The sequence below is a fragment of the Brienomyrus brachyistius genome, unplaced genomic scaffold (assembly GCF_023856365.1).
Source record: "Brienomyrus brachyistius isolate T26 unplaced genomic scaffold, BBRACH_0.4 scaffold59, whole genome shotgun sequence".
Lineage (NCBI taxonomy): Eukaryota > Metazoa > Chordata > Actinopteri > Osteoglossiformes > Mormyridae > Brienomyrus > Brienomyrus brachyistius.
The window spans coordinates 1,663,939-1,691,742 of NW_026042334.1; the positions used below are offsets into that span (position 1 = coordinate 1,663,939).

Consider the following 27,804-nt stretch of genomic DNA (forward strand, 5'->3'; position numbering starts at 1 on the left):
TGCCGTTAACATCGTGGTTCCCATGGACAGTGCACACGGCACACGGCACACACGCGTGTCTCTGCATCGCTACCGAGCCCCCACAGCACATTAATCCGGGATTAGCGAGGCCCGTGACCCCAGACAGATCAACGTGGCCAGCTTGCGCAGACTGTGGTGCACCTCTGAGATCAGCCGTCGATGTCTCACACCAGGTCTCATGGCATCCAAATCATGCCTGCCACGTGGAGGGGGGGTAGGAGACACCTGTGAGCTGTGGAGCACTGGACAGGGGCGGGAACCGAGATGGAGTGGGTCCAGGTGGCTAAGCAGTTCCACGTGCTTACGGCGAACCTCACCAAACGGGACATTATCTGGGAGGTGGGGATGGGGTCATTTGAATGCTTCTGGAAGGTAGCTAGGAGTGTGACTGGGGGGGGGGGAAGCAAATGCGTCACAAGAGGTGCATGTTACCTGACAAAGTGACATTTAAGAACATGACAGTAGGGAAAGGCCTGCCCCTCCACACCAGGACAATAACCCCCCCCCCACCACAGCCCAGGGCTTTGTTTTCCTCTGATTACCTCACTGTTCTGTAAGCACTTTAAGCCGAGTTATCCGCTCCAGCTATATGTATGATCCCAGCTGGGGGGGGGGGGGGGGGGGGGGGGGCGGGTGCAGAGTGCTTTGGGTCTTTAAACCTCGAAGGCTATCAGTCACACAACATGCAGCATATCTGCCTGCCCGCTTGGCCCCCGGAAGAGGTCAGCGGCCAGCGGGGTGACGGCCCACAGCGGGGTGACGCTTTGGGAGCAGCTGATGGCTCTGAACCCCGTTCGCAGGGAGGGGCGTAAGGGCCGGCCTTCCTCTGAACCCCGTTCGCAGGGAGGGGCGTAAGGGCCGGCCTTCCTCTGAACCCCGTTCGCAGGGAGGGGCGTAAGGGCCGGCCTTCCTCTGAACCCCGTTCGCGGGGAGGGGCGTATGGGCCTTGCCGCCACTCAGGGCCGTTTGCCGCCAGTTTATTTATTACACTCCCACCAAGGCTGGATAATAAATACACAGAATCATAAGTTCGCTACTGGTTTAACCAAACTTGTCGCCCATCCAAAAGAACAGGCTTTGGCGTACTTTGGGACCCTCCCCAGGGATGAAATTGGGGGGGGGGGGGGGGGGCTGCTGGGCTGACGTCCCTCTGCACAGCATTAAATGCTGCTCTAAAAACCAGTAAAAAATCTTGGGGCCCGGGGTTACAGCTCAGATTAGCCTGTGCATATGTTCATTCTTGCAAATCCACAAATCCTGCTACAGCCCCACATGGTTGCCGGGCCGACGTGCTGATGGAGACGCCGTGACGAACCCCGCGGGTCAGACATAAACGTGCCACATAACCCCCCACCCCCCCATCTCGCCTCCTCTCTCTGAGCGTTTGTAAGCAGGATCTGACATCAGTTACCTGGTATATGGCCTCCTAATCAGGTTAGGAAGGCGCTCAAGAACAGCACTGGAGCTTTCCCCCCCCCAGACAACCCCCACCCCCAAAGGGGCACAGACTCAGAGAAGCCAGTGACCAGCTCTAACCTGCAGGGACAATCTTTCAAAGATGATGACCACCTCCTCGTGGCACTGGGGTCCTCGTACACCGCGATCAGGGGCAGATTACTCGCTTGAAGCTACATAAAAAGGCAGATGACTAATTAACCCTGATTTGCACTGTAGTTACTAATTACACAAGAAAATATATAAATGAGCAGGAGCCGAGGAAGGAGGCTGTAGAAGGCACACGGATTCACAAGGAAAGGCCAGGCCATAGCGGAACCCGTCATCGCTGGTCTGCATTACCGCCTCTGTCCAGAGGGAGCACACACACCCCCACCCCGTCAGCTTCCTGTGTCAATAAAATAAATTTTAAAAAAACAGCAGCAGCCAAATTACCACAGGGAATCAGAGAATGCCGGGGTGGTGCCGATGGGGGGGGGGGGTCAGTAACGGCGGGGGCGTGTCAAAGGCCCTCCTCAGCCTGCTATAAAATGCTCACTAAGTGTGGCAGGGGGCAGAGTCCTGGAGGTATGGGGAGTGGAGGGGTTAGATTCTAGGAACGGGCTGATAAGGGGATTTGGCTTCAGAGGCATCTTGATGCTAATTTGCTGTGACAGGCGGGCTGAGAGCGGTTGACATGGCCACACGTTTCTCACCGCTAATGTTATTAGCATTATTAATACCCGCTTAGTGGGTGCCGATTCATCCCTCCCAAGGCGGAACACTTTTTATACACAAGTAAGTAAGTTTATTTTTCGGCTGTTTCGCTGTCCGCTGCACGCATTACGATTCGAAGTCAGACAATGGATGCTTGGCCACCAGAAAAGAGAAAAAGGATGGCAAGACGTCTTCCTCAAAGTGCTTGTGGAATTAATTCTCTCGTATTCCGAGCAAGGGGGGGGGGGAATGAACCAGACACCTTCAGAAGGGACACAATCCCACGGTAGTGGGGGATAACTGATTTAAGTCCGGGTGGTCCGGGCTTGGTGCCGAAAGCAAGCGGATGATGAGAATGGATGTGACTCACCAAAAACTGCTCACCATCGCGTTGCGTCGATACTGGGGCCCACAAAGCATTCTGGGTATGGGGGTTCAGGGCCACCAGCAGGAGGGGTGGGGGAGGAGTCACAGTGATAACACTGAGTGGTGGTGGCCCCTTCCACTTCTGGACTTTCGGGTGGGGGGGGATCTTGCACAGATTAACCATCTGGGGTGTGACTATTTTTTATAATTTCTTTTTTTTTTTAGGAGGGGGCTGTGGGGTGACAGGACAAATGTAGAGAAAGGATGCGTTTTTGCCACCACTTTCAGTGTGTGTGTGTGTGTGTGTGTGTGTGTGTGTGTGTGTGTGGGGGGGGGTGGCAGGGTATTAAGAGAACCGGCACTTTTCTGCAGGTGCCAAGGTGTCCCTTTTCATGAGGGAGCCGTGCCCCCCACCCCAGTGTCATGATGATTAACGCCCCCCCACCTGTGCTGTGCTCAGAAAGGGGATGATCTCAGGGGTGGGGGTGTAACCTGACCATCGGCGTGTCACTAGGCAAACGACCCGCCAGTCGATCTACTCCGAGGCCCTTGAGCACACTGTGCAGAAGATGCCCCATGAGGAGAGGAAAAACCAGCATGAACCTACTCCTCAGCCCCCTGCCTGGGTGTGTCTGGCCTGCCCACAGAAGTCCGGGCAGCGACACTGAACATGCCGCCCCTCCCCTTCTGTGCAGCTCTTTGTTTCTGCTGAAGACTCCCTCAAGACTCGCTCCGCCCCCCACCCCGTCTCCCACTCCCCAGTCTGATCCGAATGAGGCCTCCGTCTCCTCGAATCACAGGTCTCTTCAGTGCTTGCACCCGCCCACCCCACCCCCCAACCCCCCAGCTCCTCTCGCTGATCCCTGCTCAATCCCCCCCTCCTCCCTGGAGTTTTCCGGATGCCTGTCTGTCTCGGTATCTGCGTCGCTGCTTTGCAGGCCCCCCCCTCCGACAGCTCACCGCAAACACGCAGCCGGCATTAGCGAGGACTGCGTGCGGCTGAGATCGTGTTTCCGCGCTGGCCCGCCGCCACCCCACCTGTACAGGCCAGAATGCGCCCTCCTGTTCGCCACACTGCAGCACAAAGCACCCATTGCTCCAAGCCCCCCCCCCCCCCCCATACCCTGTGCCCGACACCGGCCACTCACTGACACTCCTTTCCGCGCATCTCCGTGGGTCATGAATGTTTCATGCATGGCATGAGCCCACCCCATTCTCCGCCCCCTAAGTCATGTGGCGTAACCCTAGCCGTCCCCCCTTTGCCAGGGTGGGGTGGGGGTATGTCTCTGCACCTTGCGCCCCCCCAGCTACCTGTAACCTGAACGCCAGCTGACGGATATGATTAAAAACATCCTGTTCCCAGGACGGCCTGTGGAAAGGAGGTGGGTGGCGAGTCCAAAGGTCAAGCTAGGGGTCAACATCCGGTGTGGGGTCAAGGGCACCCCCACCCCGCCAGACGTAACGGGTATCGGGCTCCGTTCCTCCGGCGGGCACCTGCTTCTGAAGACACCTCTTCGGTACCGATGTCTCGCCACTCGGACCCTTTGGAGCTCCCACTAACCACAGCTCACGCGGGACATGTGGTGATGGACGAGGCCAGCAAGCAGGGAGGCAGAGAGCCCCACGCTTCATTTGCTGGGTCCATTAAAAGGGAAATGCCACGCCTGCTGGGCTGATCAATCAGCCTCTTAATTAAGGCGTCAGGCGGGCGACCCAACGGGGCTGCTACTGAGGCGCAGGTCGGCCGCGGTCCAATTTGCAGCCCGTCCCATCATAGCAAAAGGAAACACACCCTAAGAATTACTCCCAGATACCCCCTCCCCCCCAGCGCACACTGGCACCCTGCGAGACAGATGGCCCCGCCATGGTACTCACCTGTTTATGGGGTCCCCTGAGGATATGAGCCCTGGCCCCTTCACACGCCGTCCTCATGGCCTCCAGCGATGGCGTCCCCAGCAGATCTGTGATCAAATCCAGCTGGAATGTTCGGGGGGTGGGGGGTTAGAATGCTGACCCCCTTCCCACTGGACGTGCACGAAAAAGCCCCTCACGCCCCCCCCCCCCCCCGATCGGTCAGGTGGAAGACGGGAAGGGGGTCTGTGACACTGACACCGCGGACCTTTCACCGTGCTCATCAAACATTAATACGGCGAAGAGCGGGGGTGTCCATTTCAGAGCCAGCGGAGAGACAGGGCATGGGCACCCGGTGTCCGAGAGAGAGCGAGCGAGAGAAAAGAGGGAGGGAAAGAGAGAGAGAGACAGGGAGAGGGAGAAAAAAAAAAAAAAAAAAACAGGCAGGTCGTTTAAAAGGCAAAGTGAAAAACAAACTGAAGGAGCGAGGGGCTGATATCAGAGGGAAACTCAAGATTCAGCCAAAGGAAAAGAAAAGAGGGGAAACAAGAAAAAAGGAGAGAACTGCTGCTGGTGCAGATCTCAGCGTGGCATGGTGGGGGGGGGGGGTCTCACATGCATTGCAGATGGATATTTATAGAACAAAGTGCTCCTCCCCTGAGGAGACCTTTAAAAAAATTTAAACACATAATAATAAATATAGCGAGTGTGGGCAGGCAGCGATGGCCAGGCGCGGCGTGACACGTGCCCGTCCACCGGGACCCACGGCTGGTGACGAACGAGGGCCACGGGGGGTATGGGAAGGGCCACCGATTTCTATGTTATCCCGAGAGAGGCGGGGCCACGGCTTCCAACACCTCCACCCGGTAGATTTTTCACGTAAATCGTCCTCCATTTACCACCCGCTGAGGCTTTCTGTAACCCCCCCCCCGGAGGTCCCTTCCATTCAGTTCAGAAGCGCACCCCCCAGAACTGCCACAGAGTAAATGGCAGTTAAAGGCAAGATAGCAGTTAGCGCTAGCATGGTAGTTAGCGTAACGCTAATACTACGGTGCTACAGCGCCAGTTAGAGTGGCGTTTAGCGCCTAATTAGCGACTAGCATTTCAGGGGGGGTGCTAAGCACACACCTGCTGGATGGGACTCTGGGCCTGAAAGAGGATCCGTCGGCCCAGGAGTTCGGCGAAAATGCAGCCCACGGACCAGATGTCGATGGCATTGGAATAATGCCGGCTGCCCATGAGGATCTCCGGGGCCCGGTAGTACTGGGTCACCACCTCCTGGGTCATGTGCCGTGACTTGTCCAGCTCCTCCACTCGGGCCAAACCGAAATCGCAGATCTGAAATGCAGTTATCAAATTAGCAATTATTTTTAAAAATATGCCGTTCAATAAAGCAAAAGTACTTGATTATATCGACACAACTTGATTCTGATCTAATTGATGAGAAGTAATCTGGTTTTAAATGACAGAGTATTAAAACGATAAAGTACGTGTGATATATATATACACATACACACACACTCAATTATATATTATATATAGAATTTAATTTATAACTTTAAAACAATTAACTAAATGAAATAAATAAGCAGTCAATTACATAAGCAAAAATCACAGTTCAGAATCTCCCAGGTCACCAGTCTACAAACTCCCCACTGCATCTATGTTTGTACAAATGTCCAGTACAAGTCAGCACAAATACAAAGTCCACAATCTTGCTGGTCATTAGAGGCAGAGTCCATCCCGACACCTTTACTAACTGCTGGGGTAATTCTGGGTTAAAAAAAACAGCACTGGTCCGAGGACAGCTCCTTGTGGTGACCCTAGGAGAGCATCACTGCACGTCAAAATCTGAAAACATGTTTTGGTACTTCATGTAACCCTGATAATGATGAGGAAGATGTTGACCTAGGGTATAGGAATGGAGTACGCCAATATGACTAGAGCTTCAAGCTTCAAGAAGCCATACAACTTCAGCTGTTTATTGTGGTACGAAATCTATAACAATAGTTTCAGTGTTTACTGGGATAAATTATGTTGGTCATTCATTTCAGCTATTTATAATCCATGCCTTAATATTGGGACCCAGTCTGCAATGAGTCCTTCTGCAACATCTGTGAGAAATGAGATTAAGGATCAGCCAGTCCCTGATGACTGAATCATGTTGTTTTTAAGAGAATAAACAAATCAGCAGGAATTTGGCCTTGCTGGGATGACGCACTCATCAGGCCGGTCGTTAGTCTATTGAGTTGGCGTCAAAAACTCCATGACAGAGCCCTCTGCTGATGCTATCGGGAAAGGTTGGAGTCTCCTGACCATGCTCTTCCACCTGTTGAACTGATATCTCCCAAGGCTCCTGGGTGGGGGCAGGTAACCGTGACAGATCTTGTCAAGGTAACCCTTGCAAAGTGGGACGGGGGGGGGGGGGGGGGGTTCAACGACGTTACTGGTAGCTGCTACAGATTAACTAGTTTTGGCGCCACCCTTCAGGGTCTGTTTTCCGTAAGCCAGTGATGTTCTTGCAGCGCCTCCATCTCATGTCGCCACTAAGCATAGGGCCGCTGCCGGCCGCTGTCACACATCAGCGCCTGACAGAGCCGGCCGCCCGAGTCCGACCTCTGGAGTAATCAATAGATCGTAGTGGATGTGTAACATTAGTCTTCCAGGGGACTCGGGGTCTAGGCTGCAGTCAGGAAGATGGTGCAATGCATCAAGCCTCGCCCGCACCGCTCTTACGCGTCCCGAGCAGATCCGCCGACCAAAAGCCCGCAATTATCAGCCGGGCCAACCACTGACCATCAAGCCAAAATTATCAGTATTATACAGACCCTCCCCCAGGTTACGTTCCGATAAGGTGAAAACATTGCAAAGCAAAAACGCATTTTAATACAGTACACCTTACCTAACAAAACGTCACAGCCTAGCCTAGCCTACCTTAAGCACGCTTACAGCACTCGCATTAGCCTACGGTTAAGCTAAATCATCAACACAAAACTCATTTTATAATATAGTGCTGAATATCTTATAATTTACTGATTAATGTACTGAAAGTGAGAAACATCCACCCATCATAAAGTCGGAATACATCATAACCCAGGGAGTGTCTGCATTATGTTGTGGCTCAATTTTAAGTCAGCATATGATTTTGGGGAATTCCTGTACTGTTTAAGAGAAGGACTGACGCTTATATACATCTGGTTGAAACTGACAGAAGTAATTTAAAAATAGTTCCTTGGATATCTGCTCATTTGATCCATCTGGGGACGGTCCAGTACTTGCTGACAGGGCGGGACGCAAAGGCATTAAGGTGTATGCGGTGCATGACTAATGACACCCTGAGATGGAGCACCACCCGGTGTGGCACGGTGGTGGCACGTCATGTGGCCTCCCCACAGGGATGTGCACTTCCACGGGGGGGGGGGGTCTGTCTTTAGACACTCATCTGCACTAAATCGGCCTTTTCCTCCCCACGATACGTCATGCGTAAAAAAGAGGCAGCGGGAAGGAGAGGTGGCACATTCACAGCCTCTCTTTCAGATTCCCCCACGCCCCCCCACAAAGAAAACAGTTGGAGATGCTGTGTTATGGAAGCGAATGCTAGTGTCGGGAGAGCCCATCATCAAAACGGGGGCCGCCCTGCTGGCTCGCGCCCAGACAGGAGGCATCTGATCACCCACACAAGCAGAGAGCCTGGCTCTCAAGTGTGGCTGAGAACAAGACAGCGAGGTGGTGAAACGCCAACCGCGTAGAAACAGACCCCAGGTGGGAGTGAGGCTACTCCCGGGAAGCGAGTTAAACCCTGATGTTAGCATGCCTGTACTGCCCCCCTCCTTCCTGTATACCCCCTCTGGCAGGGGCACCAGAACCCAGTAGGCCCTAGGGGGACTGACCTTCCCTCGACCCCTACCCCCCACCCCCCACACAGTGGAAGTCAGTGCCATGACAGATGGCATTAGACAACCTGAGGTGGTCGAGCAGAGCCTTCATGGAACAACTCAAATGACTGCTTGATGGCATATACTCCATCCATCCATCCATCCATCCATCCATCCAGAGAAAGGTCTCTCCCAGGCAACACAAGGGAGAAGGCAGGGCTACACCCTGGATGAAGTGCTTCTTCATCCCAGGGCACGCACACAAACACATGCACAAAGATGCATGCATTCAGTGGGCAATTTAAAGCCACCCGCTCTGTGTAAAAATAAATCAAGCCCTGCGGAGGTGGAGTAATTCTCACACGCAGGCGGCGCATGAGTCACGGCCCTGATAGCGAGCACATGCTCCAAAGCAGTAGGGCTGGCTAATTAGAAGGCGCTAACGAGCGGCGCCCCGGTACGACACTGCCGCCGGGCTAGCCAGGACACTCACCTTAAGCACGCAGTTGCTGTTCACCAGGAGGTTGCCAGGTTTAATGTCTCTGTGCAGGATGCCAGCTGAGTGCAGGTATTTTAGCCCTGGAAAGAAAAACAGAGCCATTAGGCAACGCTTCAAGCCATTTGGGGGGTGGGGGGGTAGGGGGATGGGATGGGAGAGGGGCCAAAAAGCACTTCACACACCTGAGGGCTCTCGTGTTTCCCTGTCACAATGGAGGCTGAGAGAGCCATTTCGCACATTAATATATATATACACACACACACACACACACACACACACACACACACACACACACACACACACACACACACACACACACACACACATATATATATATACACATGCACATATACATACACACACAGCCGCAAATATTAAATGAATAACTCCGCAGTCTGGACCACTGTGGCTGTAGTCACACACTCTATTTAAGCATGAATTCGTCAGGCCGCTATTAGGACATACAATATTAGTAAACACTGTCAGTTCAATAATTCATGCCTATCAGGCCCTCAATCAAGAGTAGGCGTGTCAAAGACAGGCGGGGGTGACTCAGGCTCCCCCCCCCCCCAATTACCTCGCAAGATCTGGTAGAGGAAGACCTTGACGTGGTCAGAGCTGAGAGGCTGCGGTGACACGATGATCTTGTGAAGGTCGCTCTGCATCAGCTCCGTGACCACGTAGCTGTTTGGGGCCGGCGAGTCAAGGGGGGAAAAACGACAGCCCAGAATGGGGGGGGGGGGGTTGTTTACACAAAGAAGGAACCGGGGTGGGGGGGGCAGAGATAATCGAGCGTGGCCTGGGACAAGAAGCAGGAGTTGGAGGAGGAGGAAGACGAGGAGTGCGGAGCCTCATTAGAGGAGACAGATCATCGAGAGACGGCTACAAGGCCTGCAGTCGCTCTGGCAGACTAATGACTGCTGGACCTCCCAAGGAGCTGCACTGTCTCAGGGTCACATTAATAAGGCCAGATGGGGGATCGAGTTTGGGCCTGCACTCTCATGGGCCGGGAACCTCACATAAATGGCGTGTGCTGGAGCAGCTGTCTGACGTTACCACCGTCAGCCTGACACGCCAACGTCGCCGGGATCGGCCGCCAGCCGGAGGGACCGTGGCACCCAGAGCGCAGTCCCTGACGCACAAAGACAGCGAGGTTCAGGGGAACTGCGCTCGCACCTTCTCCACGTCGCCAAGCCCTCCTTCCACCGGCTGCAGAAGCCAGGCCGGCCTGGGGGGACACTTGTTAATTGAAGGCCGTGTCGCTCCAGCATCCTGAAATCGGGCTAGGCCCCGAGGGATCGGGAAACCCCAGAAGACGCGTGTCCCCTCCACCCCCGTCCAAGCACTCGGTGGGTGGAGATACAGGATGCACCCAATTTGCACGGCACGAGCGCTTTCGGATTTGATCAGGAATAATCTGGCGGTCCGGAGCTGTCAGCAAATGTCCCAGTGCCTGCCGACTTCCTGGCAAGGAAGCTGGGAATGGTGGGCTCTCTCATTGCACCCCCCCCCCCCCCTTGACAGGTGCTAGTCTGAGTGTGACCCCCCACCAAATAAGTCTGGGATGCCAGAAGGGTGGCACTGGTGCCCTGCCAACACCCTCAGTTTGTGGCCATTTCACCTGCATCGCATCCCTACCCAGAACCCCCACCTCCACACACTATATAATTAGCAGATGACTTGCCACAGATTTTCACTGGCACCTGCAAGCTGCAGGCTGTCCCTCTCCCCAGTGAAATGACCTGCATTCCCACAGTAAGGTATAACCATTCTGAGACCAGTTAGAGTCTGGTGGCCCAGTGCGCGTGTGCGGTCTTCAGGGGGTGGAGGCTCTCTGTGGGTCTCAAAAAGCTCCTGTGCTTTTCCCAAACCCCCACCAACGATACCCACCCCCAACCAGTACCCAAATCCCCCAAAGGTCTCACTGGAGTTTCCATGCCAACCAAAGTAACCAGACAGGCTGATGGGTACCTGATCTTTGCTGAGAGTCATGTTACTGCCCCACCCACCCTCACCTGAACCACCCTACTCTGTCACTCCTGTCATCTGTCTGTAACTACCAGCATCTGCATGATGCACAGAGGTTTCCCGTATTCAGTTCCTGGGGCAGGAGTTGGGGAAAGACGATCAATATCTTCAGCCCCCACTCCGTACCCCACTCTCCCATACCACTCTTACAGATGCCAAAATTACCACTGTTCATTGCTGTAAGAGTGTGGGGAAATTCTGTCTCTCTCTCTCTCTCTCTGCGTTACGACTTACGAAAACCCCTCCCAGATGAAACTCCCAACAGTGTCTCACCAGTGAGAACTGAGCGGGATCCGATCGACAGACCACCACCAGGTTTCCTTGCCGGCGTAACAGCCGATTTCTGAGAAGGAAATAAGCAGGCTTTTCAGCACCGGTTCTGTCTGCAATGGCTACACCCCCCCCCCCCCCCACCCCACCCCACCCCACACTTCCCCCCCACTAACGCCAGACTCCGAACTGCCAGAGGAGCAGCGGGAGGCTGTAAAGTCACAGTTAAGTCGGAATGCCTCAACGTGCCTTTTCATCTTGAAACAGAAGAACTGGAGAGAGTAAGGTGGGCTGAGTAGCCATGCGACCCCCCCCCCCCCCCCCCCCAATCATAAAAGTGTAAAAAAAAAAAAAAAAAAAAAAACGCCAGAGGCACAACGGATGCCAGAACACACAAACGCTGAGCCGCGCTAATTACCCTGCTTTCGGGGGGGGTGGCCTCGAAATTGCCGTCACCGTGATTCTGCTCTTAATTAAGCACGCCTCACCTTTGCATTGCGTCCCTGGCGGTGCGTGGGAGTCGCTTGTTAGCCATCGTTACTGCGCATCGCGCCGGCTCGAGCCCGAGCTGGCGAGTGCGGCTATTTACGGCATCCTAGCGGGACGCCAACGTCGAAATTAAACGCGTGACGCTTATTCACAGGCTATTCGCCAAGCCTCTACAGTCACACGCCGATGCCTCCGCCAGCATCTCACTGCTGTGGCTTCCCCACACTCTTTCTGGATAACACACACTGCACACGGACATGGGAAAAATGTAAATAATAAAATAAAAAAGGCAGGCAGGCACACTTGCTCGCCTTGACAACGTTCCGTTCCGCCTGAAAGTCCACGCGGTGGCATTCATGCCCCACCCGCCCCAAGCTCCCTCCAGATGGGTCACCGTAATGAGGCTCGCTTACAGCGCCCGGCACAAGCTTTTGTCCAACTCAACCCGCCTGGCGTAAGAGCCTCACACGTTCCCCTCCGGCCTCAGCTCATGCAAATTCAAGTTTTGCTCAAGGGTACAACAGTAATCCCTCCTTGGAGATCAGGGGCCGCCACATGTTTGGTCACCGGCTTTGCTCCTACCTGCTTCCCTGTACATCCCAGTGGCAAAGAGGGCGGTGGTGGGGGATTAACTAAATGTCATTAAAAATAGCCGGCCAATAGGCGAAGGGAGAATTTAACCCCTTGCTGACACAAGGAACGTTCAGACAAGAGTGAGATGTTCAGGGGCTGAGTCAGAGTGGGCTGCTCCTCATTTGTCCTTCATCGATGGCCACAGCAGTGGCCACAATTCTCCTAAGACAATGGAATTCCCTTGTAATTTTAATGTTTTTTTTTTTTAGTTTTTTCTTTTTAATACAACACATGCTTCTGTCTAAAGCAGCAAACATTTTTGAAAAAGCAGTCTGTGGGGCAACCGGGGGTTAAGGACTATGCTCAAGGTCCCAACGATGAAATCACTCTGCCGAACCTGGGATTTGAATCGACAGGCACAGAATTCTAACCTACTGAGCCACACACTGACATCAGGAAGCATAACATGGATCTTATGTCACGCTGGGTGACATACAGGTCGGACCAGCGCCAGAATTAGCAAAGGTACACTGGCATTTAGGCTTGGGTCCAGCCTGGGGTGCCCCCCTCCCTCGTTACCTTGACAGGGTGCACAGATCCACACCCACAAAAGCTTAGCTGTAAAAGAAACAAAACACGCCCAATGGAGAAGAGAATCCCCGAGAGATTCAAATGAACGTCTTTGGCTTTTTAGCTACGCACGCCACGTTGGAGTCAAACAGGTGTAGCTGACATCTGTAGCAAGAATCACTATCACTCGTAACAACAACAAAAAAAAACGTCTTTCTTGACACCGAGTCAACTCAGTGCTCGTTCTCCGCGTTTGTTCAGAAGGTCGACGGGATGCATTCGCGGCAAGAATGCCGTGGGTGGAGAGGAGGAGAAGATTAAAGGATAAAATGAAGGGCTTGAGCAGGGATGAAAGGGGGCACGCAGACTCAAGGTGCTCCTGCGCTTGGCTTTTAGAGGGGGGAGATCTCCGGCTGTGATCTAAAGCAAGGGGGCTGGGGGGGGGGTGGGCTAAGCTCAGGGAAGTTCACTGTTCCCACCTGGGTGCCATACCCACCAGTCTCCATTCCATCTCACAGGGGCCGAGAACATGTAACCACGGAGACAAAAGGCTGGGGGATGAAGGCAAGTGGGGCAGAAAAACCTAAGTGGGGGCTGATGGATCATTCCAGCCCCCATTCGTCTGAAAGAAAGCACGATGCTCCCTCAACTCTCTGACCTGCTGCATCTTATCGCAGCGTGGCCCAGTGGCACTATACCCAGAATGCACTGGGCTCCCTCTTCAGGTTTACATTGTTTTACCAAAGGTACGTGCAGGTCCTGGGGGAGGAGCCCAAAGACACACACACATTAACCATTCCTGTAGTATACAGCCAAGTCCTTTGTAATTAATGGCTAAAGAGCTTGTCTTACCGTTTGCACATATCAGGAATCAGTGCTTTGCAGCGAAGAGGAGACAATATTCATAGATTGTCACTTGTAGAAAAAAAAGGGGGGGATGTCACATGTGCCAGAAATTGCACTGACAAACAAAGGAAGTGTTTTGTCCCCCTCAGAAACCGTCTACTGGCCACACATTGCTGTTGCCAGGATGCCTGTTAGAAGACTGACCCCACGGCCCCAACCACCTAAGGAGAAATGCTTTTCTCCATTAGCAAAGCATTCTGGGAATTTTCATAAAGACAGTCACCCACCCCACCCTGCACTGCACTGCTGTAACTTCTACAGAAACTGCTGCCCTGGTCTCTGCTACTGAAATGCCACTGGGGGCACGTCAGTGCCTAATGTGCCTAATCAGACTTCAAAACCGAACGTTTTAATAAACCGTGGGAATTCCAGACAAAAATAAACTGATCATGATAATAAACTGGAGGTTAAAAAGAAATTATGTCAAAAACTAAAATCGGGCATAAAAATATCTAACTAATATAAAAAGTGTTCAATCCCTACGAGAGCAGACCATCCACAACTCACAAGAAGTGAGTGCTTAATTTAAATAATCCATGGCTAGGGTGTGTCCTGTACGTTTTAATCTGCCGCGTGGCTGCGATTTAACATGATCCAGGAGACCGTACCGTGTGCAAATTAGGGAGAGTGTAACAGGCCTGGGGTAGGAGAACTGGCTTTGACTGGACCCTGAGGTTAAAGGGCAGACTGATCATTTTTCACACCCCAACCCCAAAAGAAAAGACTCCTGAATACACTTTCATTATATGCCGAGTCAATTAATTCAATGTAAACTAAATACTAAGCACATTAATTATTTTCATCTATGTGCTGTCGACATTGTCAAAACAAAGATTGATCATGTCAACATTAAAAAATAAGCACCTTTTTCCTCTTTTGTTTGCAAAACCAAACCTCTATTTTCAGAAATGTCAGAATCATACACGAGGTTGACCCAACCTGATCCCTTTTGTAATTTTTAACGACAGAGCCCTGGCCTAACCTGTTTCAGGTGAGTGATATACTTTTAAAGCCTGAACCACATTTCATGAGAGCCAAACAGACCCTAGTCGGCCATCAAGCCTGGTAGACTGTCCCCTGATGCCCCTGAAGAGGCTTGGGGGGAGGGGAGACCATAGGGCGGTTAGCCCTGTCAGTGACTGCCCAGCTGAATTATGCTCCATTTACAGGCCCCTTTTGTAATACACCCCCCCCAAAAAAAATAAAAAATCAATAACTAAAAACACACAGAAAGAGTCAACCAAGACCTCGACGATACAATGTCTCCTTCCCTCTGTCTTGTACCATCGGCCACACAGCTACAGAATTCACCGACGGCCGACCACAGCAGCCAGCCAGCGCTGCACGCTACACCAAACACTACACCCGGCTGCGAGAGAGAGCGTGGAACGATGCTGGGCCCTAACCCTTCCAGCAATCCCCTCTGAACAGGAGAGGAGGTGTACTGGGACAGAGAGTACTGTGGGGAGGGGTCTGGGGTGGCCTGAAGACTGCTAGGGCCACAGCTCATTTAACAGCTGTAATGTACACAGCGGCGCTCCCTAAGGACGCATTGGACCTGACTTTTTGGATTCATCCTTGTCAGCCTATATACCCCACCCCCATCAGTGGGCTGAATAAGGGGTGACACCGGTCAGATGACTCAAGGCCCAGCGCTGTGCCTCGGAGTACAGACACGGCATGTTTCCTAATGACCCTTCGAACAGCGGGGGCAACAGACCCAGGTAGGCCATAGAGTCTCTCCGGGCGTCGCTGTGCTTCTGGGTGCTCAGATGAAATGATAAGTAGGATATAAGGGAGGTGTAGAAGGTACAGCAGCCTCAGCTACCCTGGCAGGAATGAGGGAAAGGAGCATGGGCAAGAAAAGTCAAAGCAGCAGCCATTCGGTAACAAATATACCGGCCCGATCAGTCACCGTAGCGATGGTCGGCATCACTCATGGCAACAGCAGTAAGGATGACGGCAAACAGGACCACCCCAGTTACTCCCTCCTATATTCCCGCCCCCATCTATTTGCGGATGAAGCCGAGCTGACGGGCCTCCCGGGTCGATACCCGAATGCCAAGTCAGGATACATCTCCTCAAAGTAGTCGATGTGGGGGGGCTGCAGGATATCCAGCGCCGAGAGGACCTGCGGAGAGGAGACAAGGCCAGGGCCATCAGCGACAGGCGGGGGGGGTGGGGGTAGGTAGGGGGGGGTGGTGGTGGTTGTCACATAGCATCTCGTCATGCTGGGCCGGACTGGCAGTCAGAGATGCCAACTCATAGGTCATATGACAGCAGGATACATAGGAAGATGGAGGCCACTTCCGACAGTATCAGCGTTAACAAGAGGATTCTCCACTCCATCGTCACAGTGTAAACACAGTGGGGGGACTGAAAAGGGGGAGCTGAACCCTCAAGGGTAATCAGCCTCCCACTGGAGCGGTGCGGAGAAAGCCGCATCACCTTTAACCTCTAAAGGTCGGGCCGTTCACACAAGAGTGTTCCCTCGGAATGCAATTCGGGAACAGCTTGCGGGCCACGACCGGTGGGTCACACAGGAGGTCAGCCTCAGGGAAGATTCAAAAACGACGGCTCCAGGGGCTACGGTCAAAGGTCAATAATTGCCAAAGTTGAGATGGGGGGCAAAAGAAAGGAATGGGGAGAGAGTGGATGAAGCAAGCCAAAAATCATTAAAGGTGCCAAAAAAAATCTATAAATGAGTGAACTGAAAGAAAAAAAAAAAATCTACGTGGTCACAAGGCATGAAGGTTGTGTCATGTTCTCTAAAGAGTTTTTGAAAAAGTTGAATGTTAACATTTTGTTACCTTCCTGGAATTGGGTCTAGGAGCACAGTAGCTAAGGTCGCCCCCCTGGTAGCACTGGGACACAACCCCCCCCCCCTTTACCAAGACACTCACGTTGTCGTGCTTGAAGAAGCAGAGCATCTTCAGCTCACGGAAGACCCTCTTGCAGGAGACAAGGTTCTGGAAGACGTTGGGCATCTTTTTCAGGGCGACGCGTTTCCCATCTCTGGGGTCTGTGACTGACCTGGGGGGTGGGGGAGTGTAGGAAGTGAATGGAAGCGACCATATGGTTCAGGGATGAAGGTATGCAGCAAACCTTGAAATCACACCACTGGTGCCAACAAGCTAAAAATATATTGTGCCAGCCTGACTTACACTGATCAGACACAACATTACTTTTTGGGTCTACAATTCCGTCACATTTAATGAATTGCAAGCGAGCTTCACAGTAACTGCCCTTTCCATGCTATCTGAGCAGAACACCTCTTAGCAGGATATCTGTACTAATGTACAAACCCACCTGACCCCACAAACAGAGTGCAATCTATTGGTGGTGTTCACTGACCGATTCTACCCACACGACTCAGGTGTTCCTCAAGGCCCAGTTCAGGGGATAGAGAAGTTGTATGTATACTCGACAAGATGTAGAACACATTTCACTGCACTTGAAACCCTGACGCAGTGCATTAAATATGAATCAAGAAGAGAAAGATACTGCAGGATGGTATCTGGGCCGAGGTGAGCCAAGTCAGGCTTTCAGGAGGGCAGGGAGACTGCAGTAGACCAATAAAACCGTCTGGCCACCAGCTACAGAACAGGGCGTGCAAAAGGATCTCTCTGGGACAGTGCCAAGCCGGGGAGAGAAACAGAACAAAGGATGAGTTGGGCACATCAGGGTGTTGTGGATCTGGGGCGGAACCATGAATGATTAAGGCTGCCTCGAGGAGAGGCTGAGCCATGTGATTCACAAGCTGGACCGAACATCGTGACACCAAGGAAAATGAGGAAGTGGCAGGAAGATGAGGATGGAATGGGTGGACCAGAGGGGAAGACCTTTCATGAGAGATGCATCACACGTGGTCACTACTAAGCCCACCAAAAACTGAGCACCAGGCTGGACAAATGGCACGAGAGCAACACATGGTGGTAGCCCTACTGGAGTAAGAAAAGCAAGCCGCCAAAAAGACTGCTGATGATTGGTTGAGAGAGAAGCACTGTTGCCGGTGATGTTCAGCGTTAATTTTTGTTACAATTTACTGGATTAATTGAATTTCCACTTCCAGCTGTTGTACTGTGCAAGCGGGAAACAGGGAGGCAGAAGAGAGGCCCTTACTTGCGGATCTGGGCTTGCTCTGCAGCACAGCCCACCGCCACAACCTTGGGACGCGCCTGTCACCTCAGGGCAGACAAAAGGAGACAGCAGAGGACATCTTATAAACAGGAGCGTGGCTAAAGGCCAGCCCGGTGCCCGCCTCCCACTAGTAGCACCCAATCTCCTTACAGGGACCCTTGAAGAAAAGCCTCGCGACTCATCGGGTTCTGGACAATTCTGCCACAGTGGCCACGCCCACCTTGACTGCATGAAAGGGAAGAGGGCATCTTCCAAGAGTGCTCCCTGGTGCTCAATTTTAAAATGCCTGTCCTCTGAAGGATGTCCTGAGAACCAAGGCTATACGAAAGTTTTTAAAGGGGGCTGTAGACAAGGGCGAAGGCCGGTACGAGAATTAATCCAAAAAGTTAACCCTCCTTTGTCATCATTTCTGTGTTTCCTCAGGGCTGTCTGACCATGGAGAACGCATTCTAGTGTGCATTAAGCTCACATTACCCAAGAAAGTGGCCACAGAAAACAAACGTTCCCAGGAAAGATTACAGCCCGACTCATAAATGCACTGTAGCAATAGTTTTGCAGACGCCCTCATCGAAAAAAATAAATACAAATAGAAACAGAGAGTGAGCCCCCCCCCGATAAAGCAACAGAGCCCTAACCACGCTAGACTAGCTAGGCTTTTTGGATAAATCAGTAAGGAGACCATTTAATTAAACTAGCCTGACAACACAGAACAACCAACGCAGAAAACATTTTCTTGAAACAATCAAATGATGTAAATCTTACAAGACTAGAAACAAACCAGCAGTGTTGTGTTTTTTCCTCTATCACCGCAGCTGGATCTTCTTGTCTGTTCCTGACGACGTCAAGAAATCATAAAGATGCTGGATGGATAACCATTTCTGACTTATGCTTTAAAGAAGCCATTCGGAAAAGGACGGGGATTGCATATAATTTTGTATCTCCTTTGTATGTCTTTGCAGGACAGTATGGTCTCCGCCCTAATGGCCAAGCCGTGTTCCTAGAGAGCTTGACTGACAGCCTGGTCTAGCAAAGGACTGCTCCGGCAACTATGAACATTAATTCTGTCCCCGTGGTTAACATTCCCGCATGGATCAAGACTCACCGGACCATCCCGAGTGGGGCAGCAGAGGCGCTGGCACTGGGATGGCGATACTTGTATTTTTATTGCAAAAGTCGGATTGAGACGGACTGGGCCAAAACGCCAGCAACAGGTCCCACTCCCACTGGCCGGATTAAATGGGGGCAGTGATATGCATCAAGGGCTTGTTTAAGGAAAATGGAGGCTAGCTGCTCTTTGTTTATTATTAATAGGTATCTTTTTAGTCTGCAAGGCTAATGAGGGAAGCAGAGGCGCAGCAATTTCACGCTACCGCGCACACTCTTCCCTTAACAAGGTCCGGCAGCCAACACTGCTGCCATGAACGGGCCGGGGCCCAAAGAACAGGCTGACGCGGGAGAAGGCGCTCTTCAATTTGACTATGCACTGACAGGAAAGGGGGGGGGCTTCTGGCATCTGTACATGTTTAATCTGCAAAACAGCTGGATGGGTCCACATGATCCTCTACAACACATACTGCAGACCCAGGTGATCTGCTTGCATTTGCGATTACCGAATAGGTTAAGTGGGTATCACGCGAACAGCTGGTAGAAGCCAATCCGAGATTACCTGTGACCCTCACGCATGTCAAATTCCCTCATTCCTTTTCAAAATCTCCCCTTAAGACAAGACCATTTGCGAGCACTGAGAACTGGCACGTCAAGCTGGACTGCTGAATGGCAAGAGCAGTCGATTAATGAGTTTGGGTGTAAGAGTTACTCAAGGTAACATCTGGACTGACCAGAGGTACTACAAGTTACTTCAACGCAGATACTTTTGAGTCTCTGCGATTTTGAGTCTTTTTCAACTGTGAGCAAGGGAGCCATGACGGGCAGGAGACCACCGATGGGGGGGCAAGAAAGGTAGGAGACCCCCATAACATGCTGTCCCATATCCATGGTAAATCAGAGGCGGCACCTTGAAAATCAGACCTCCAGAGTCTCTGTTGACCTCCCACGCTCACATCTCCCTTTAGCCCAACCTATCACGCCAGCTGCTGAGAGCCTCAGGCCAGACAGGGATCATAGCGATCCACGTGTCATTTCGTTCTGTCACATTCTAAACGTTTTGACCCTCTGGAGCAAACAGATGGCAAATATCATCCTCTAAAGCTCACACCACCTCACTCAGCATATGTCCAGGTGGAAAAAAATCCATCATCGGATGAAAAACAAAGCATGCATTTACGCGTTATCCCACAGTGCACTGCAGGTTTGCCCACATCCACAGTTTTTAAATGCTATGTTGGCAGCAGCACTGGCAGTGTAGAAGGTTCTTGCTATAAGTAACTGTAAAATCAGACTGCGGTTTTGTTTGACTCTTATCAGGAAAGGAGAGCGATACCATTAGAATGCTTACATTTTAATCGAAGGTCTCATCGACAAATCAGGCTATCGCAAGAATAAGTGCAGGCAAAAATGAACCAAAAGCACGCAAACCCTGGACCTACAAAGATAACAGCACCAGTGGAACCGTTAGCACAGAGTAAGCAGCCAAAGTGAGACTCAATCAAGTTCAGGGTACTGCTGTCTATCTTCCTGATCAACAGTCCACCCCCAGCCGTACCCCCATCTCCTCCTATCAGCCACGTGCCTGACGGCCCTGGGGCCCAAACGCACAGCTCTCTCACTCGCTCGCTGCATTTTTCAAATACTTGCACAGAGACATCAAAGAGCATAGCAGGAAATCCTCTGGACGCTTTGAAGGGGCCTCTCACCCAGGCGGCACAATCATCCCCAAAGGGCCCCCATGCGGACGAGCCGAGTGCGACGGCCCCCTAGGCCACTCCCCCTGACCCTGTTAATTCCGCAGGTCGTGCCCCGGTACCGTAACAGGCTTGAGAGTTGTTTCGCAGGAGGACTGCTCGAGAGCGAGGAACCACGCAGTCGGAGACCGTACGGCGGCCTCATCAACGGTTATGATTCTGTTTAAAGCTGGAGCTCAGGCTCGTTAGACGAATCAGTGGGAATTTGCATATGTCTGCATAATGAATGAAGAACAGGTTTAATGCAAAGCTGAAGCCCCCATGCTGTTGTACGGCGGCCCGCAGTGATTGGCACACGGACGACAGGTAACGATGGCCGTCCCCGAACCATGGTGACACAGACGGGCTGCACAGTGTCCTTGCTGACCGGCGGAGGGGGAGCTTAACAACGAGTCCTGGTCGCTGCGTCGGGCGGTTTTGAAGCGCTCAGCGGATTTGGGTCAACGGCCTACTTATTCACAAATTAAAAGTATAACAGACTCGGAAGCGGGATGATTCTAACGTGCCCAGGGCAGAGTACACGGTGGGGGGGGGGGGGGGTGCGGGGGGGTTTAGGGAAAGAGAGAGGGAAAGAATAATTATGTATACATGCCAGTCACTGCGGCTTCAGTCATCGTACCCTGGTTCCGTAATTCTCCCAAAAAACCCACATGAATGGATAAAAATGTATGAACCCGTGGATCAATTAAGCGATTAACGTGCAACGGCAGAACAGAAGCACGAATCTAACAGAATGTAACGGTGTTCTGTGCAGACCACGTGAGACAAGAGCTTGGGAGCTTGCTTGGGGGTGGGGGAATCTGAAAATGTTGGTTTTTATCTCATCAGGAAGTCTCCGGCTCAAATATCCAGAAACAGGCATTTGATGGAACAACAGAGCGCGTTCTGGCCAGCCCCAAATGCAGGAACGGTGTCCTGAGGAAAAGTCGCGCCTGCAGATTAGATAACGCCGCGCTCAGCACGACCTCGTCTTAAAGGGCACCTGAGCTATTTACAGAGAAAATAAAGCCAGCTTTTCTTCCCCCTCTGCCCTGCCGGGTAATTAACAGCTCCACGCTGACAACGCGCTCCTGATAAGACTGTCAAAACTGCGGCGACGTGGATCAGGAAACTAGAAACAAGGCGTTTTTTACAAAATGCACAGAAATACACCACAAAACAAGAAAGGGCTGATCCTTATGATGGGATAGTAGGATCAGCAGATGAGAAACAGTGGTTTTTGGTTACCAGAAGGGAGGCCATTTCAGGAGGGGCCCTAGGGCCCCAGCAGGACCCAGGCCTGACTGCACACGGGCCTTTATAATCCTAAGTCCTTGTGTCAGCTCGGATGGCTGACAGACAGACAGACATCACAGGAAGTGCCGTTGAGGGGAATTCATGCATGTGGGCAGAGCAGAGTGGCTGCTCTCTGCATTGTAAATGTGTCTTTCGGGCTGTGGGGGGTTACCGTGGGGAGATGCACAACATTGCATTCTGCCCTATGGCTGGAAATATGACATAGCTGAGGACTCTGCAGAAAGGCAGGTTCACAAACCAACCAATAACCCCTAAAGAACACCATCGTAACGAGTAACGGTGTGAACGGATTCTAAGGTAACCTGCGGGGGTGGGGAGGTCCGTTTATTGAAAATGAAAGAGTGATATTCGAGACCTTGAGATCCAAGCTGCCCCAAACGCGACTCCTGCAAGTACGCGGCCACGATTCCATGACAGTCAACGCAGACGGGCTCACCAGTCATGTGGGCAAATCGCTTTCTTCCCCCAAAAGGTGTGATCCTACACAAAACGTCTGACTCAAGGCTGGCGGTTTGAAAAGGCAGCAGGTGCCCGGATCTCGGAGACGGGACTGAGACATGAAGCTGGGGAGCCCAGGGACACAGAGGCTCGCCTCCCACACCAGCACCATGTACACCGGCACCCACAGCACGGGATGCAGACCTGGGATCCCTCTCTGTGCTGTCAGATGTTCCGTTTAAACACCCAGCCTCATTTCCATTATGAAATGCCTGTTGAACCGAGCCCTTAACAGGAGTTACGAAATGTGCTCACAAATCATTAAAGCATAATTTCATTCCAGAATCCTAATCGACTCATGTACGAAACGGCTGCATCGGAAGGCGTTCACTCCAACACAGCTGGGGGTACAGGAGTGTGTGACAGTCATCCTCTGTTTGCAGTGACTCCGGATCAGCTGTTAAATGGTGACAGGGTGACAGAGCAGTGGGACAACAGGTCCTCCGCTGCCACCACAGACCTCAAATCATAAGAAAACAGGACAGACAGACCAGCAATGGAAAAAAAATATATGCTGGGTGTTGAATCAAATGGAACGAAGGATTGAGGCTAGGATGGCGGACCACCTTCCTTAACAACTGGTGTCATTAGCAACACCTCATGGAGCCCCAGCAGGCTATGCCGATAGCATGGGCATTAGCGCTAGCCGCCTGGGGCTGGTAGCTCACACCGCTACATATGGGGACTAATTAATCTGGAGGGTTTACCAGCACAGACCCGCTAATAGCTTAATCATCTTACATCAAAGCGCTTTCCCTGTCCACCCATCCCAGTTTGGTTGCCCCCCGCAAGGCAGTGGGACCTAGAGAAGCACGATATATCAGACAGCGAATCGGTATCAGCAGATATTCATTAAAAGTCCAAAGTGTCCAAAGGTACCAGCACCAGGGCAGGAGACATAATTACTAAAATAGCAGAGATGATTGCACTGGACAATCAGACATTCACCACTTTCAAGCTCGCTACAGCCTCCCAAGTTGGACGAACTTTGCTGATGTCTGACTGCACACATTCACAGGATCTTAACTGTCGTCACTGACATCAGTTTCGCAGCAGATCTGTGGAGCTTGAAGGTTACCTGGTATTGGTAATATCAGACAATCTGGTATTGACCGGAATGCAATCATCTGTCCGCCAGTAGTGGTACTCGGTAGCAGGAAAGACGCGGTGCATGCGAGTCGCACACTAACGCACGGCGCACAAAACCTCCGGCAGCAGATGGTGCCAGATAACATGAATGACCGGCAATGTCTGTACTCCCTGCTCTGCTCGCCGGCGCAGAAAACAGAATACAGTAGAAGTTAGCAAAAATGAAGATGAGAGAGCCGCTGTCTCTCGCCCACTCGAACACTACCTCTTACTAAAATCAAATATTCTTCCATTTCCTCCTCAGTGTGTCAAAGTAAAACACGACGTGTTCGTACAGAGCCCTGGAGAGAAGGCATCACAGTGGAGGAGAGACAAAACGCCCATTCGCCATGAGAGACAGAGAGCGGCGAGATGTAGAGTCTGCTCAAGATCCTTAGTAATGTGCAGAAAGACACAAGCCTATGAACACTGCTTTGGGGGTAGGGGGTGCCCAGACGCCTCATGCCCCCTGTACCATGCTCTCCTAAGCAGGACCTGCAATGCTGATAGCTTTACAGCCCCTGCCAAGGGTTCAGCAAAGGGCAAGCCTTGCTGGGAGGTGGGGAGATAATTGGATGGACACCAGCACATATCATTATCAGAACACACTCCATCCCCACCCACCAGCACCTGAAGGAAAGCCTTCTCAATAGGATCAGCGAGGCAAACATATGGCAGCCTAATAAGTTTGGTAATTACGGTTTTGGGGGGGGGGGGGGGGGGTGGCGTGGAGGTGGACAGGAGACATGGGAGGACACATGCTGAGGACAAGCACACAGGACAGTAAAGACAAGAAAATCCATAACGTTTCATTGGTTGGGCAGTGACCAATCGGCAGGCAGCCCTTCCCCCTTGGGGTAGGGACTGAAGAGGAAAATAGAAAGACAAACCACTGGGAGGTAGCCCCGCTGACTTTTAACAAGAACGGCGGTGCGAGGAGCCCACTTCCTGCCCCGCCATTCACTTCCTCTTTCACATGGCTGTAGGCCCGCGGACGTATACGCGCCTCTCTGCAGAGCACTGGTCGGGGCCGCCGTTATCTCACAGTCACAGCGACAGGTGGCTGCGGGGGGCCCCACAGGCAGGGGGGCGGGTGTCCTGCGGAGATATGGTTATGCGGGACCAGGGAAGACAGCCACACCCCCATCCTGACCCAAAAGCTTCTGCGTCGCGCCTCAAAAACCAGCAAAAGCATTCAGGCAACGAACACAAACACTGACTCCATGACACCACAAACATCAGCTACCGTTCAACCACTCTCAATGGGGACTGTCAGATACACCATCTTATGCAACACGAAAAGACCATGAGGAAACTCCAATTCAGAAATGCGTATCCCTTGAGACAACTGAAGGTAGATTAAAACAAGCAGCATAATTCATAGGTGCCAGGAACATTAAATAAAACATGCCATTTTAAATAATTAAAAAAAGAGAGAATGCTTTTTTATTAATTTTTGGGTATAATTCATAATGAGCAATCATCTAGGTCAGGACCCAATGAGATGCAGAGAGACCCACACTGGGGATTAAACCAGATGACTGCCGGAACGGCATCGGCAGCCCTGAAAACACCGGGAGTGCAGCAGTCTTAGGGCAGATCGCCCCCAGACCGGGGAGGACAAAACGGGAAAAGCACAAGTCACCGGAGGGGGGTCTGCGTACACAGGCAGAGGAAACCCAGCATTTTGGGAGTTTCTCCCAGACGGCATGGCAAACTATGCATGTATCGAGCTACGGAAAAATAATGGCCTGTGTTCTTCGCTAACAGTTTGAACTGAAAAAGTACGATGACAAATCTAAGCCTGGAATGTGAAAAAGTACCAAGGTATAAAGTGAAGGTTTGGAGTGGAGTTGCGAGAGCGGGAATTCTGTGCATCTCCGGGCCCTGAGGAGCGGAATCAGACGTGGGGTTCAGGCCGCGTATCGCCAGGAAATCTGTGGAGTGGGGAAACCCCCCGCGCAGAAATGCATTTCACTCCACATCGTCGGCATGGTAACAGTCATCAATATGAAGGGAGGGAAACAACATTGCCTTCGAATGCTTGCACAAAATGTGTCCTCAGTTTGAGCGGGGGGTGGGTGGGGGGGGGCGATGTGACAAAAAACAAAACAAAGTCACCTCGCAGCATCACATGGTGCCAGCACATGTATGAGCATGCGTGTTGACAGTTCGACAGGTATATGTACATATGGGGTGTATGCATGTGCAGTCAGTCTCTCTGACACACACACACACACACACACACACACACACACACACACACACACACACACACACACACACACACACACACACACACACACACACACACAATACAAAAACAATGAGATTTTTCCTCTCTCTTGGGCAGAGGTACTACTGTTTATTGAAGGAGATGTCAGACAAATGGATCCCACTGTTCCAGGAGCCATTCTCACTGGAGCCGGGGACAGCGGGGGGGGGGGGGGGGGGGCACTGCGCCCCCCCCAAACCCAGCCCCCTCCCCCACCCTGGCTTCTGACAGAAGGGGCAGTCAGCTCCACAGAGCAATAAACAGCGCAGCAAACAGGAAAAGGAAGAAGGGGGCTGCGTGGTGTTGATTGTTGTGGAGGGGGGGGGCTGAGGGGTGTAATTAAGACGCTGGAGCTGCAGCCTGCCTCTGCTCTCCCCGGAGTCTCCTAATCGATGGCTTTATCGGCCATCTTCCACATTTCCTCAGGATGCTCTAATCAGCTGCAGTGCCCCCCCCCCCCCCCCCCCCCCCCCGTGCTCTCCCACGCAGAGCGCCGCAGTGCGAGCTGCTTAACCCTGCACGTGCCAGGTTGCAGGGGTCCCCAGCTGCAGCCAGCCCCATCTCCTGCGGCAGAAGTGCCATGGATGTGTCTCCATGTCCGGGTCCGACAGTCCATTCCCAGGTGGGCAAACTGCCCCCCCCCCATCTGAAAATATCCTCGGGACTGCCTGCTACCTGGGCATCAATACGCCCAGGTCCCAGTTTTGTTTGACGGGGAGCAAGTCGAGAATTTAACTCCAAGAACAGGTGACTGCTGCTGCAAGCCAATTTCATTTGGTTGAATGCGTTCTTTTCATCTAAACAAGAAAGCTCGTCATAAAAGTATTTCAGAGTGATTTATGTTCATTTTCAACAGACAAAAAACACAAAGACAATAAGGGGGGAAATCTGAAAATGGTGCCCAGTCCATTTCAAAGAACAGGGGGTCCTGAGAATGTCAAACTTTTATCAAAAATCACCCAGCAAAAAATGCACCGGAGAAGGAAGCATTTTCCAATGGAAAATTGCTGCCGATCGAAACCTACTTCCATTTTCAGTGACCGCAGGCGACCGGCAAATCTGTTACCTCTCCCATCAAAACTGAAAGCATACCACCCAAAAGATAAATTTAGTTTCATCCAACAGGTCTCACAGACTGAAAAAGAGGATTAGTCAAATGAAGCGGGTTAAAGAGTCGTCCCAGAAATCAAACAGTTTAATTCAAACCTAATAATAAAAATGAAGCTCTGAATAATGACTGTAGGCCTCTGAGGTTACACAATGATAAAGAGAGCCAGAGTCCGACATCCAGTTCAGCTGGTCCCACTTGTACACCCCCCAAATTTCTCTGAGATCACTGACGTATAAATACATGCATAATCCCGCATTCTCCACCCACGTAGGCACCACGCCACGCAAGCAGAGGACCGGTTAGACACCTGTCGTCAACACGCGGTTGCCATTCCAGCCAGCTACTGTTCACACGGCTCCTCCAATCAGATTATCCAGAGGGAGTCAGGTCACACCAAGTCCAAAGGAAAGATGGGGGAGTTTACAGAAAAAAGGGAAAACAGCTGCACTGAGCAGCCCGGCTTGTCCCGCGCTCCATAAGGTGAGTCGGGGCCGTTCCGCAGCCCCCCAGGCCTCGTAAAACCTGCCTTCGACTGCCGTCGCTCTTCTCGATGCCAACTTTTGGCGCAGGACGTACCAAGAGTCCCGGAGCTGCCACAATAACTCCAACCCCCTCCCCCCCCCCACTTGCACACAAAATAAATAAACCCAAAGGCTTAATAATCCCTGGGACAGGACGCTGATGTCGCCGTCTGGACGGTGGGGGTGGGAATGGGGTGAAAAAGCCAGGTGGCGAGGAACATAATGGTGAGCTATTTGGATCTGGCAACATTCAAAATCTCAATAGTGCAATTAACTTCAGGAGGAGCTGCGAGAGGAGCTGCGAGAGGAGCTGCGAGAGGGCCTTGAGTGACAGACCATCAATGGCCCTGAACAGGGACACGCTGTCTGTGTTTG

The 27,804-nt window shown here is 52.0% G+C and overlaps 1 protein-coding gene across 1 annotated transcript in view; it reads right to left on the reverse strand.

Annotated features, from left to right (window-relative positions):
- Positions 1–27,804, reverse strand: part of nlk2 (nemo-like kinase, type 2) — a 40,169-nt gene that overhangs the window by 6,179 nt on the left and 6,186 nt on the right. The window contains 6 exon segments of the mRNA XM_049001504.1: positions 4,414–4,515; positions 5,518–5,727; positions 8,758–8,843; positions 9,341–9,447; positions 15,675–15,730; positions 16,503–16,632. Of these exon segments, the coding sequence (XP_048857461.1) occupies positions 4,414–4,515; positions 5,518–5,727; positions 8,758–8,843; positions 9,341–9,447; positions 15,675–15,730; positions 16,503–16,632 (691 nt within the window).